The sequence below is a fragment of the Trichoplusia ni genome, chromosome 21 (genome assembly GCF_003590095.1).
Source record: "Trichoplusia ni isolate ovarian cell line Hi5 chromosome 21, tn1, whole genome shotgun sequence".
Taxonomy (NCBI): Eukaryota; Metazoa; Arthropoda; class Insecta; order Lepidoptera; family Noctuidae; genus Trichoplusia; species Trichoplusia ni.
In genome coordinates, this window is record NC_039498.1 from 6,370,187 (window position 1) to 6,384,750 (window position 14,564).

The 14,564-nt window shown below is 34.9% G+C and overlaps 2 protein-coding genes across 3 annotated transcripts; one reads left to right on the forward strand and one right to left on the reverse strand.

Annotated features, from left to right (window-relative positions):
• The first annotated feature begins 695 nt into the window (after window positions 1-695).
• LOC113504233 lies at window positions 696-3,704 on the forward strand. Of its 2 annotated transcripts, XM_026886409.1 has the most exons (3): window positions 696-764; window positions 2,510-2,659; window positions 3,438-3,704. In XM_026886409.1, the coding sequence occupies exons 1-3, from the start codon at window positions 717-719 to the stop codon at window positions 3,675-3,677; spliced, it is 438 nt and encodes a 145-aa protein (XP_026742210.1). In that variant the 5' UTR covers window positions 696-716; the 3' UTR covers window positions 3,678-3,704. The 2 variants fall into 2 exon arrangements, with proteins under 2 accessions (XP_026742210.1, XP_026742211.1); XM_026886410.1 differs by lacking the exons at window positions 696-764; window positions 2,510-2,659 and adding an exon at window positions 2,855-3,132.
• A 3,022-nt stretch (window positions 3,705-6,726) lies between these two features.
• LOC113504194 (cuticle protein 1-like) lies at window positions 6,727-11,525 on the reverse strand. Its single transcript, XM_026886362.1, has 3 exons — window positions 11,454-11,525; window positions 7,666-7,844; window positions 6,727-7,159 (listed from the first exon to the last, which is right to left on the reverse strand). Exons 1-3 carry the CDS (start codon window positions 11,466-11,468, stop codon window positions 7,084-7,086), a joined length of 270 nt encoding a protein of 89 aa, XP_026742163.1. The 5' UTR covers window positions 11,469-11,525; the 3' UTR covers window positions 6,727-7,083.
• Between the last annotated feature and the right edge of the window lie 3,039 nt (window positions 11,526-14,564).

The following is a 14,564-nucleotide window of genomic DNA, read 5'->3' on the forward strand; positions in this document are numbered from 1 at the left end:
AATATGTATAGATGTTTGTTCCTCTTTTACGTAAAAACCACTGAACGGAGTTAGACGAAACTTGGTATAGGTACAGATACTTAGTTTATGTCCAAGATTAACACATAGGATAGTTTAACACATAAGATAGTTAGAAAATACCGTGCCAGACACACAAATATAGGAAGTCGATGTAAGCCACTAACTTTGTTGTAGAAAATGTTATCAGAATCGGTTCACCCGTTGAAGCGAGAAAGAGTAACAAACATACACATTCACAATTTTGCATCCTGTTGTATTACTAGTTTTTAGGGTTCCGTATCAGAAGGGTAAAAGCGGAATCCTATAACTACTGTCCGTCTGCCATTTTTTCACCATTGTGTTACTCATGAATCATGATAGCTAGGTAATGCATTTTGTTGCTGCTGTTAGAAAGAATAATGTATCTAAACATGAAGGTTAAGTTACGCTTGCTAGGTTCATAAACTTAATAGGTTACAACTTTTTGTTGCTCATTTTCTTTAGCCTATTTATACGGGACCCTATGTGTTACAATGACTCGCACTTGACCAGTTTTTCCTAACAAAATTAGTGGTTTTCTACATTCGTTTTATCTCTTGATAACGATATTAAGTATGGAATTAATTCTATTACATTTATTATAAATCTATAGGTGTTAAGTTCTTTTACGTTAAGCTACTGGTAGTAAGCACGTTTGTTTTATTTTTTGTAATAAAATGCTTGGCCCAGAAAACAAATTTTCGCCAACAGATTTATTGGAATATGTAAGTACCTACATACTTATTGACATTTAATAATATTTTCTAACTTTTCTTGTTTTTTTGTTTGTCTGTCGTTCCGGTTGGATTCTTGCAACTCAATTTTGAGGCACTTCCCGATAAGTTAGCGGGCTGAAATTTTTAGGGAAAAGTTACAAAGGTCGTCGCTCTGAAGGATCTAAAGATTATTGTTTGAAAAACTTTCCTCTTCTTCGGGCGAATCGTACGGGCTGTAAACTGTAGTATACCTGGCTAACTAGTCATGTTAACCGTGTGCGAGTCTGAAAAGAGATTTCAATATATTAAAAACATTATTAAATGATGTAACGGTTTACTCAAGCATTCTCATCGGGGGTGTCCAATTAGTTTCGGACCCAACCGGAGTCTTTAATCATGATCTGATGCGGCGGGGTCGCGATCCCTGTTCGAATTCCCCGGGTCCCTATTCGGTTAGGTCCGAAACTAGTCGGGCTACTCCGATAAATACGCGTGAGTAAACCGTTACATCATTTAATAATGAATCAGTCTCACGATAGTTATTATAAAAATATGAAAAACTCTTAAATGGGGAATATGCATGATTTTTTTTTTATTTTTTATATGTTTCTACTAGTTATTACATTACCAAACATACAAATATCACGTCCAAAATATAAACTATTATGCAAAAAATTAAATATTAAAATCGCGATCAATTTAAACGCGGCCATTTTGGCGCGCTTGCTCGCGACGTCACCATTACACGAGTTCGATGTCAACAGCAAAGTGATTGGTTTACAAAATTACCAAAAAATAAATAAAGTGAGTGAATATCGACTTAATTACCATGGAAAAGCACAAAAAACCATATTATAAATATTGTGTCGTTCCTATGTGTCCAAATAACATCAACACTGCACCTGACAAAGTAAATACACTTTGTCAGGTGCAGGTGCCTTATGCCGAAAGGTGAAAATCTAAGGAAAAAGTGGTGCAAGGCGATGAGAAGAGACAATGTATCGTGTTTGAGCTGTTTATACTGTTGTGAAGATCATTTCAATGTAAGTAAGGATATCAAAAATGTAAAATACATATACAAATCATTCTTACTTTTACCTACCTACTTGTTTTGTTTACAAACCTCTACAAAACATAACCTAGTTTACAAAAAGTTGTAAAGATATTATTAAAAATTCTTATTCGATATTCTAAATTTATCTTTATGTATGTATAAGTATTATTCATGAATAAAAACATCTGGATTTGAAGCGAAATACGTGGCCATCATAAACACGTCGATTTTCGGAAGATTATCCGACTGCGCTTTTACGAAACCGGTTTCAGTCATTCTCTAAGTCCTTCTTCACAATTAATTAATATTTTGAACACATAAAACTATTAACTTAAGATAAAAAAACAGCGACACAATACAATAACAATTATTCCTCCAAAAAGAAACCATACAAATAGCTTGTTGACAGCAGACGTCTCGTGTAAAACTGACGTCACGTTTTGTTCCACCAATAGTGTTGCGTTTCGAAAATTTGCGCGGTAATTTCAAAACAGCCACTTTTTGATGATTAAATTTCATTATTAAATCAAAATAAATTCTAAAAATAATTGTTTAGTGTGTTTTCAGTAGCAATAAATATTACAAAAAAAAATATTTTGTCCATATTTAAGTCACGTGCATATTCCCCATTATCTTATATTGCTTACCTTTCGCCTTGCCTTAACTTTTCAAGAAGAAATCCCTGTTTTTTTTTGGTTAGGCAGACATGTTGCTAAAAGCCGCGAACCTCCGCGAGGCCCACATCCATCAACAAGCTGGTAGCTACAGCTGGCTGTCATCCAGGCACCTTCAGAACGAGCACATGAGGAGCAGCCGAGAACTGGAGACACTACGGCCGACGGTGCAGAAGGTAGAACTTAAAAGAGCGTTGCTAGTTTGAGAAAGAACGACGAATAAGAATCAGTGGGAGATAAGAGATGATAGGAAAGAGGGGAGAAGCCATTGTGTTACTTAGTACTTATAAGGTTCATAACTTATTGTTTTGGATGGGAAATGAATGATTACTTCCGCTTTTTTCTGAGCGGAAGTTCTTGGGAAGTGTAACTAATAATTTCAATTCACGCTGAAGGAATGGTATGGGGATATATGTCGACCTTGGCCCGATTGAAAATATCTCACATCTTTCCAGTGCATAGGCCAGAGTAGGCAGGCCTTAAGTCTTATATGATGAATAGCTATGCATTGCCATACACAGGCCGATTGCACGAGACGTTGCAAGGTGGTTCAGATTCAGTCGGAAGAATCTGCCACTACTCACTTTCTCCCCCAAGGAAGAGCTCACCAGATAAACCAATAAAGCAGGAACTTAGCTCTTCTTTAGGGGTGAGTATATCTAATAGAAATAAAATGAAATTGCCAAATGTGTATGAAACTGATTGTATTAAAATAAATATGAAAGGCATTGTAATATATTGAAAATTATTTATTACAAGAGAGATAGAACTATAATGTAATGTAATGTAATAATGTTATCAGTAATAAAGGCTATTTTGATTTTGATTTGATTTTGATATCTAGTAGCGAGCTCATCCATCATACACTTGTTATATAGAACCTTCCTAAACCTACCGGATTCCTTGTTTAGCCTGATCCAAAACATTGTTATTAAACATAACATTGTTTTACAGATGTCACCAGAAAGCTGCGCCAAAATCGCTGTCAAACTCGACAACTTGACAGATGGCGAGGAATCGACGACGGCCATTTTAGATTTACTTAAAAACCTTATCGATGAACAGCATAATATACAGATGATGGATCAAAACGTCAAAAAAGGCTATAGGAAGAATAGAGTGAACAAAGTGCATCCCGAATTGGTACCTTATGGCAGACAACCTACGGTCTCTTTTATATTGTACTCAATGTAATAAATTTTGCTTGCGTGATTCTAAAAAGCTGAGTTTCATTTATCTTAAAACTTCAAGGATAGCCGAGTTGCTGTGGTCACCATTCCAAACCCTCTGTGCGCGTAGATTAGCGGTGTCGGCCCCCGTGTAGGACTTGCATTCGTGTGATCCACAAATTAAAGTTCACAAATGAATGTATTTATTTTTATTTTACCGTTACTTCAGAACGCTTAAACCAATATCACAGAAATCAACCCATGTCATAGAAATCTATGAAATTGTCATATTTTCATATGGATGGTAGCTACTCTTGTGACCTATTTTCATCTGATCTATGTAATGAATATGACCGCAGTTTTTTTAGCGCAGGATTTAAACTTGTAGTCTACAAGTTTAAATATATCAATATATACCTGTTTTACTCCTCTTTATAACACTAAATTATGCGAACCTTTAATAATATACTCAACGCAATCGAAAACCAATAACTTTCATCAAAACCGACCACTTATACCCTGCCTATTAAATTACAACTCATATTTATCTTGATAACAAATGACCCTTTTATTACACTGGCAACACCACCCCATTAACGGGCCGGCTCTCAATCAAGTGTCAAAGTCAAATAAAAAGTAAAAACGTTAATGTTGCAGGAAGTGCTGTGCGTGGTGCCGACCAGATTTTAACGTCAATTGATATGTGACATTTCGAATTATGGTTGTACAAGAGAGGGAGCCAAGATTTTTTTGAAACAATTTTTATCGACTTGTGAATGGAATGCATCTTAGCCGAGGTAGGTTATTTAAAGCGTTTAGAATAGAATGTTCTTTATTACACACTACATAAGTACAGGATTGGATACACGTAAAAAGTGACATGGTGCCACATTGGTCTTTTCGCTAAAAGTGATATTTTACAGACAACCTTTTGGATGGTCTAGTTTCTGAAGGAGCAACATTTGTGCAGGTAGTCCCAGCTGTACACAAAATGTAAAACGGAACCTTATAATTAAGGAAGTGCTGTCTATCCGTCTATAAACAGATGTATCGTTGAAACCATGTTAAGTCAACAGTTGAAATCATGACAGATGGTGCATTTCTGTTACTGTTAATTAATATTCATTTCAACAAAAAATGTCCAAATTCTTTCCATTTTTTATTCATGAGATATTTTTGTATAGGTCTAATTAAATATGTAACCTTAGGTACTAAATCAAATAATAATATGAACCATCAAAACATTTATTAATTTTTATTCTCATAATATTCAACTTTATTCTTGGTTACACGTCACATAACAGTTACCGCCAATTGATATCGGTCGCAAGGCCGAGTCGTTGACTGATGCGTTGAAACAAGATGGCCGGTTGACATTACCCGCGAAATTAATGACGTTCAGAATTTTACGCGGGAATGCAAGAACTGGAAATATAACCTTGATACTGTTGGATTAAGATGAATGGTAGTATTCTGAAAGGATGTTAACTTTTTTAACTGGTTTGGTATTTGTAGGTTAAGAGATTATTATTATTTTTTTTTGCGTATAAAATGCGATCTTTAAACCTGTTTATCTTAAAGGGTCGATGCCAAGTATAGTTGCACGGTTTGATCGATAATTAAAAAACAAAAGTTTTTATTTCAAATAGGAAGCTGTACAGGTACTTAAATTAAAAAGGGTACGGTAATGATACTCGTACGAGGTGCACGATTCCAAAAAGTCATTCCTATGGAGAAGTACCGGCAAAAAGTCCATAATCTTATGCAGCGCCTATTTCCTAACCAGAACTTACCTTAGATACGCTACTGGTCCCAAGTGTCGTATTTCGACAGCCATTAAAGTCAGACAACTAAACGAAAATAGGAAACATTTATTTAAATTAGCATTTTATCTTAGTTTTTTTAATGTTAAGGTTTAATTGGACAGCTCACTGACCGTTACAATCTTTACCACTTCCTAAGTCCCCTGGCTATGGAGACAAAACGGTGCCATAAAGTTACACAGCATTAGGAGTCTCACTATTTTACTATTGCTATTTACTACCGAATTTTGTTTTAAAAATGTCTCCCGCACTAAGTCCTTGTGTCACGGTGTTTCACAAACATTCAAGACTCATAACAAGCATTCGTAGATTACTCAAATGGGGGTCCTACGCGGGAATCGAAAACTCGTGCAGTGAGTTCGTCATGGTGTTCTTAACCACTCAGCTATCCCTGCAACAATATATTAAAAAAGATTGTTGAAAATTGGACTGCCCGTTTGTAATTTTAAAGTAGTCAACCGTTTTCTAAATACACCATAATAACTTTTTTTATATATCTGTCTGTTTGTTCCGGCAAATATCTACAATACTACAAAAGGCTATTACAAAGGCAGGTATCTGATGTAATGAGGACTGAGGAGTAACTTAGACTTACTTTTTATTTTAGAATTTTAGAACCAAGAATTTTATCAATTTAAACGTCGACGAAGTCGCGGTTACAACTACTGCCCAATTAAATCAATCGATTCAGTCAATCATAAAATGATGTGCACTTTCATAACATGCCGCCATGATACACCTGTCAGTTTGACAGCGCGGCAATTTCTCCCGCCCTTGCACTACCAAATATGTGTGTGGATATTTCATTATGATGTGCAGGTCGAAATAAATTATACAGCGTGTATTGATAAATCTGTAGTGTTGAAATTATATTGCAATTATTGTGATTTAAGTGTGTATGAGTTCATTTTGTACTTATAATAAGGTAGGTATATATCGCGCATTGCTAAAACTGCATCGGTGCTAGAAACTAACATGTTTTTTTAATGCACCATTATAACGAGTGCAGTAGGTATATACAAATAGGATAAGGAAAAAATAATATATTGGGAGACCATCTTTTCTTGTTAAAGCGGCAACAGAAATGGATCATCAGTGAATATTTCTACTATCTTGCGAGCATGGTTCACAAGTCTGGTGTCAAACATCGCCGCCTCCATAATAGGGTTCCACTTTTAGGCAAGTAGTAAAGCTCATATTTTCAATTTGGTAAGGTTCAATATTGACCAGTAATTAAAATACAAGTAGGTATAGTTTTATAAAAAAAATATTTTATTTACATAATTTTTACACGTTTTTACATAAAATTATAAAATGCAAAAGCACTATAAGACGAAACGTCTCGTCTGTTTACATTTTATACGATGGCAGTGCTTCAGTTGAAAAACTACGGAAATTTCTGAAACAGCCAATAGTGACAACCCTGGACAATTTGTGCGCACACAATGACAATTAAGCTGCGATAGCCAACGCACACATAGACATTTGTGGCGTGTTTACACACGCACACATTGTGACAGTGTATTGTTATTTGTGTTTAGTGTTCAGGGTTGTCACTTTTATTTGTTAGTAAGCTACTATATCGATTTTGAAGGGTTATTTGTAGAATCACCAGCAGTAGGGGTAGTTGGGGCAGAGCGCGGGGGGAAGGCCGGCGGGGTAGCGGGGGGCGGCAGGCACGGCTCTATAAAAAGAGAAAAACAAATAGAATTTAAAAAACAGTTACGTCGAGTGGGTGGATTGTGGAGGGTGATGATACAATTGAGATGAGATTGAAATGATAGCTTTGAGATTAATTCCTTTAATTGATTAATTTAATTATTCTCATTAAGCATTTGTCAGTGATTTAGAGTAGCCTTGTATTAATCAAGCTCTTTTTCATATTGAACTCGGACCTTTTTGTTAATTTGTTCTTGAGAATTATTTATTGCGAGATGTATTCCTATTATGACACCTGCATAATAACCACATCAGCCTACTCTAAAAGTCGAAACAACTCTTAGTCTGGGGAAAGAAATTATCAATACAAATTACCCATGTATAGCAGGGGTAATCAAAAGTCTATACCCTCCACGCTGGGGTAACTTCTTACCCATGTCTAGTGGCGACATCGAGAGTATTACATCCTTCTTATTAGACTTAGGAGCAAGCTAATCACGACTTTAAGTTTGGGGTAAAATCTCAACTTACCCATGAGCAGCGGGGGCAATAGCGGGGTTGTATCCCCATTGAGGGATGGGCATGCCGTCGGGAGTGTGGCGCGCGAGAGCGTCGGCCGCGCAGAACGGGTAGTCAGGGCATACGGCGGGGTGCACGCCGGCCGGGTACTCCCGAGCGAGGGCTACCGCGACCAGGGCGAAGAACACCAACTATTGGAGCAAGGAGCAAAAAGTATTGTTAAAAAAGGGTAAGGTGAAAAATAAAAATGTTAGAGGCAAAAGGTTTGGTTGAAATGTAATGTTTTTTTTTTCTATATAACCTGCTTAGCGTAATTTAAATACAAGTAAATTTATTTTAATTAGGCTAAAGAGGAGATGAATTAAAGACTGAAATCCAGGATTTTTGCTGATGAGCCAACTGCGTCAGTTGACGAAATAATAACTTTCGACAGAAAAAATAAAACTAAAAACTAAATAGTAATTTGAACAGTTGTCTAGATTGAAAAAGATTCCGCAACCCCTGTTCCTATCGTCATATCTTCTCAGTGTAGTCAGACATCTAAAGAATAAATGATTTAATTCAAACATGTACATTGGATGATTTATATTCACTTTTAGACCTTTGGGATCTGACATTTTAATTAAAAACAATAATTCGTTTGCATAAAGTTATGAAATATGGATGCGAATTGAAAACCTAACTTTACTCTCTGTTGTATTTATGTTTTATTCAATCAAATTTTGCAATACAGCTTTTATAAAAGCATGCTTGAATGCATGGCAAGACATTTCAGACAAATGTCGAAGGAAAAATCGTGAGGAAACCTGACCCAAATATTGGAATCAGAATCTTCAAATCTTTCCTGTATTGGATGAGGCCTGTGCCCACCAATGGTATTTCTTAAATTATATGATACCGTCACTACATCCTGTGAAACTAAGAATATTTTAGAAAGAGATAGTGCTATGTACCGTAGAACGCTTTCTCGCTCCCACAACTGTTTCACTTCAAGAGGCCGTTTTAAACGAGTTGCTATTTATTGCCTAGGGCGTAGGCTTGCGAACAGTGATAACAATATTAAAGGTATGCCAAAACATTATGTAAGTTTAGTTTACTTCCTGATTCTAGGAACCAGAGGTCCGCAACCTTTGGTACCTACCTATGTATAATTTTTTTTATTTTTTTCGTGGTCGGATTTTACGAGGAGTCTCGTATGTAAAATTGTCTCGAATAAAATAGGTAAAACAGGTTGGTCGCATACTCGCAATAATATTGGCAATAAACTGTAATTAACAATAATAACGGGACCATACACTATATTGATAAAAATACTTTGAAAACTGCATTATCCACATAACAAACAATAATACCTATCAATATACACATAGGTAGTCTACACATTTCCAAGATACTATTAATGAACACATTTCCAAATACAATTAACATTCAAGAACCCACTTAAATATGAACAACAACCAAACAAAAAAAGGTTGCGTACCCCTGAAATACTGAATATTACGCCCTTAGCAGTTGATATTGCACCAAACAGGCCGTAACAAAGTAGTTGCAATGTGAGTGCGCAAGACTTATTAATCAATATTTCGCGTAACGGTAATAAAACACGATATTTCTAAACGTCTAAAATTGTTTTAATTGGAAACGAAAATTTAATATTGGAATGCGTTCATTTATATTGTGACAGAACTGAATGTCGAATCAAATCACTAATCAAATTTTTAGTTGGATTGAAAAAGTTTTTGAAAATATTTGTTACAAATGTAATAAATTTTATTTGTAGAATAACGCATGTTACAGGTCGTGGTTTTTCAAATTAAAATTGATAGATAGATACTGAGATCGCATTGATATAGAAATATCTTGAAACGCACATTGTGTACGAAATACAAATACATAATTATGTATGCGTCTCGAAGATATTTATAATACTTAGGACTAGCCTACAAAACGACAAATATTCTTTAAAACGGTGACCTAGGAAATTCTTTGAGGGTTTTAACCCTCAGAGAAGATTTTCAATCAATAAATTACTGATCCAGGCATCAGAAACTTTATTTACATTAAAACATGAATGTTTAAATTACTTTTAATATTCATTTCGGGTTAAATATAAATCGAATCAAGACAAGTTTACAATTAACAACTGTACATAAATTCAAATTACGAAAGTGTTATACGTCAAATATTTGTCATTCCGCGTTTCTATCAGAATTCAAGATGGCGGCAATCGATTATTTTATCTGTGGGCGTTAGAAACAATTATTTTATGCACGAATGTTGCATGTTACTTATTCAAATTAAATGACATTGGCGTGTAAATGATGTTAATATATTTTCAGGCATTGTTCTCTTGATTGTCTATAGATTAATGCCATAAATCTGTTTTGGAATGTTTTGATTAAGATTGGGCGTAAACTTGGAAAATATATTCTAATATTATGTTGCTGAGTTTCGTTGAATGGATCTCAGGAACTACTGGACATTTTTAAGTGTTAGTTAGCGTTTTTATTGAAGAAAACCTTCATTAATATTTATAACTAGCTGTTGCCCGCGACTTCGTCCCCGTGGGTAGAAGATATAAGTTATGATTTATTCCTGCCATATTTTTTCACATTTTCCTTTGTATGTTGGCTCCTATTAGTCGCAGTGTGATAGTTTATAGCCTAAAGCCTTCCTCGATGAATGGTCTATTCAACACAAAAAGATTTTTTTAATTTGGACCAGTAGTTCCTGAGATTAACAAACAAACAAACTCTTCAGCTTTATATATTAGTATAGATATCACGCTTTAACCAAAAAGTGACGTTTGGTTTTATTAAAATTAAAAACAAGTATCATCCTCTAACAAGAATGCAAAAAAGTGCGCCAAAATTGTAAAACAATACCATCTAGTCACATTTTGTTATTATACTTTTTCAATAATATAAAGGATAAGTTGTCATTACTAACTAAACTAAATTTAAACCATTAATTAAGTCAAAATTACTGAATGACATTTTTTGACGTTTGTCAACAAATTTTTTTTAATAAGAAGCATATTTTAGGCACTACCGTATTACCCACGCTATAAAAAAAAATGTGGGTGCAAGGTAACTATAATTGACATATGTATTGCAAGAAATATTCATAGATATCATTATAATCTATAATTTATGGAATTATTCATGATCGAATGTAATTTAGGCGGTAATTTGTAAAGGTGACATAATTATATGTTGCTTGTGTTATGATTAGACGTTTGAAATGACAACTTATTAAGTGTTATAATAACTATAAATTAAAATTGTAACTACACCTGAACATTTTTTTTTGCAAATGGAAAAACACGTTATCGTTTTGCACCGTTCAATTTAAACCCGAGAACGATCTAGGACATTTATTAACTATAGAGAAATGTATCGCAGTCTCTTTGTTCGTTTAAGAGATATGCTACCACAGACAGATGCACACGCAAAGAAATAGGTAAATAGAAAGTTTAAGCTTATAACACCCTTATTTTAGTTTGGAGAGGTAAACTTTTTGGATCATTAAAACGAATGCAAAACCGACGTTAAACTTCATTCACTTTTCGTCTTACACGGGGTAATCTCCGCGAATGCTGTACCAATTTCGATGGGATTTAAACCGACAGGTAGCTCAGATTATGGAACATAGCTGTACAATGCTTTATCAAATTTAACCTTTAAAACATTATTTCTGGACAGGTCGTTAACAATACCAGTATTACGACTAAGTATTTTTTATAAATGAATACTATTTATTAATTATTTTAAATAAATACTATATAGTAAATAACTCACCAATTTAGCGAACATTTTGAATGATTGTTTATCCTCTCGACTGCACAGTGAGACTGATACTGTTTGTTCGACGCTGACCGCTTATATAGTTGCGCAGGAGTTGATTTTGTATCGTATCGGCCTGTATTGTAATGTTTCTCGAAGAAATTCCGTGTAGGCATCTATGTAGATATTGTTTTTGATATGTTTTTTAAAACAGCTTGGAATCAAATGAGGTTATAGTTTTGTGGTTATATATTACATTTTCATAGTTTCTTAGTATTTAATTCGTATTATAATTTGGAACTACGTTCAGCAGTGGACGGCGATAGGCTGAGATGATGATGATGATGATTATAATTTGGAAAAAAATAATAATAATTAAATATTTTAAATTGATAACTAAACTGTCATTTTTACAATTAATTATAAGTGATGGTTTAATTATTGTAATTTTTGATGATGATACAGATTGGTTAAAGATATTAAATATATTTTCTTTAAATAACTTTCGTGGCTTTGCCTGATGCTTCTATTAATTCGTTTGCATTTAGATCTGTCACTTTGTCTATGGGGAAGTGTGTTGCTGTGCTTCCGCAACTACTAAAGCAAGTATCTAATGCTATGAGAGGTCAAAATAACGTTTTTTTTTTATATTTTTCCTAAATTAAATGCTTTGAGAGATGGTGGAGAATGTTCTATTCTCCCAAGATCATAGACTATATTTACAGTCGGGCAGTCTCACCACCGGATTTGGATGAATACCGTATTTCATAATGACTTTATCATCAGTTGATACAGAATATTTTATTAATTAAAAACCTTTAATTTTTTCTTCATCGCCATCATCCACAGCCTTTATCCTGCCACTGCTGGGCATAGGCCTCCTTAGGCCTATTCCCAGGCCTATTATTAGGCCTTTCTTGCCAACTTCTATAGTCCTGTGCCAGACTCATCCAAACTCGACCCGAGACCTTTACAATATCGTTCACCCATATTTCTACCATTTATTCTTGACAAAGACAGACTAATCAGAATAATCTCTTTGATTCTTAACAAGAAGAAATTGCCAAATTTTCAAATTTTCTCTATAATATAAATCGTTTTTTACTGGACTGGTAGTTAGCACGTCGTTCCAAAAGACCCTAGAGAAAATTAATTATTTCTTGGACCTTAAACTTAAGACACTAAATAAAAATAAAACATTATGTAGCTAGTTCTATATGTATATAATACTAGCAGTTGCCGGCGACTTCGTCTGAGTGGTTAGAAGATATATGCTATGACACCTACCTACCCTAATATTTTTGAAATAAATTATAGCCTATGTTCAGCGTGGTCCGATGATCTGAGAAAAGTCGCTGGAGGGGACTGGATGCGGAAGGCGGAGGACCGGGTGTTGTGGCGTAAATTGGGAGAGGCCTATGTCCAGCAGTGGACTATGATTGGCTGATTGATTGTTCAGCGGAGACAGTGTAGTTACTTAAAGAATTTTTCAAGTCGGACCAGTAGTTTCGAAGCCTATTCGTGTCAAACAAAGAAACAAACTGTTTAGGTAAGTGTGAGTTGGACTTGCGAGACCGTTTTTGGCTGTGACAACTATGATGCCCCAAGAGCGATGATCTTTTTTTTGTATAATTGCTATAGCGGCGACAAAAACACATCAATGGTGAAAATTTCAACAATATATACATGTGAAACCCGATAGCTGGTTTCATATGGTGGCTGACCAACAGACAGATGGACGGATAACGGTGCTCCAGTAATGGAGCTAGGTTCTTACCCTCTGAGTACCGAACCCTAAAGAAGAGACATGTACTTTTGTGTGCTAATTGGGTAGGTCTGAAAACCGGCCAACATAATTTTTTCATTCATCCATTTTTATTATTCCCTAGGACTGATTTACATGGCAAAACAACGTTTGCCGGGACAGATATTTAATATATTATTTTCATAATCCCCTTTTTTAGATGTTACAAAATAAACATCAATCAATTAATTAATGAATCAAACCAATAATTCAATCAAAAAGAAATATTTGATTAATAATTAACAAAAATACATCGAAACAAGGATATTCTCGCCTAATTAGCGAGTAAATCATTTAATTAAGTAGTGCATATCATGTTTCAGAATTTGGAAATTACAGTTTTTAGGATTCCGTACATAAATTGAAAAAATTGAACCCTGGGATGAGATAAGATGATGCATCCTGGGGATGGAGGGAGGGATAAGGAGGAGGGATGGAGATGCATCCTGGGGAAAGAGCCGAGCCTGAAGCCTGAAGCTCCGCTCTTTCCCCAGGATGCATCTCGTAAATCGTTATAGCTGCATATTATTAAAAGCAGCTGAAATTGTTATAACAATATTGTATTTTATATCAATATCGAAGGAAAGGAACGGTTGGTACAGTCAAAAACTTAATAGGTGACCATTATTTTTTTTACCAATCTGTACGGAACCCTCCGTGTTGCGAGACCGACTCGCACTTGACCATTTGTTGACATAGAATCAGCAAAAAAAGTAGCCTTAAGAGTCAAAATCATTCGCGCGTCATAAAGCAATAAGGTTCATTTTCCCATACAAATACATTCTGTCAGCTACTAATGTCAACCTTATCGCTATTTTACCTGCACACGATTTTTTAACTTAAACTGTTACACTGTTTTGTTGACCGTACATGAAGCTAATACAATTAGTTACCAGCCTAAGTGCAATATGAAATAACTGACAGATTACCACATTTTAATTTGTGCGTAAAATTAGTGTATCGCGCGTCAATTCGTTAGCGTAGACCGTAGGCTGTTGTACGGTCGGCAAGATAATTATAATATTAACACAATTAGAATATGAGTGTAGCCAAGTAGCATATACATACAAATAATAAAAAATATGTTTGTATGTTTGTAACTAGTAGTTTGTTGCGTGGTTAGAAGATATAAGTTATGATTTATATCTACCCTGTTCTTTCCACATTTTCCGTTGTATCTTCGCTGCTATTAGTCTCAGCGTGATGGTATATAGCTTAAAACCTTCCTCGATGACTGGTCTATTCAACACCAAATAATTTTTCAATTCGAACCAGTAGTTCCTGAGACTAGCGCGTTCAAACAAACAAACAAACTCTTCAGC

What these genes read in the sequence shown, in the direction of transcription:
- LOC113504194 (XM_026886362.1), bottom strand. An exon ending in ATTGCCCCCGCTGCTCATGG is followed by an intron (nt 7,160 to 7,665) that starts GTAAGTTGAGAT and finishes CTCTTTTTATAG; the next exon opens with AGCCGTGCCTGCCGCCCCCC.
- LOC113504233 (XM_026886409.1), top strand. Translation starts at nt 717, where the DNA reads ATGCTTGGCCCAGAAAACAAATTTTCGCCAACAGATTTATTGGAATAT. An exon ending in CAACAGATTTATTGGAATAT is followed by an intron (nt 765 to 2,509) that starts GTAAGTACCTAC and finishes TTTTTTGGTTAG; the next exon opens with GCAGACATGTTGCTAAAAGC. An exon ending in TACGGCCGACGGTGCAGAAG is followed by an intron (nt 2,660 to 3,437) that starts GTAGAACTTAAA and finishes ATTGTTTTACAG; the next exon opens with ATGTCACCAGAAAGCTGCGC.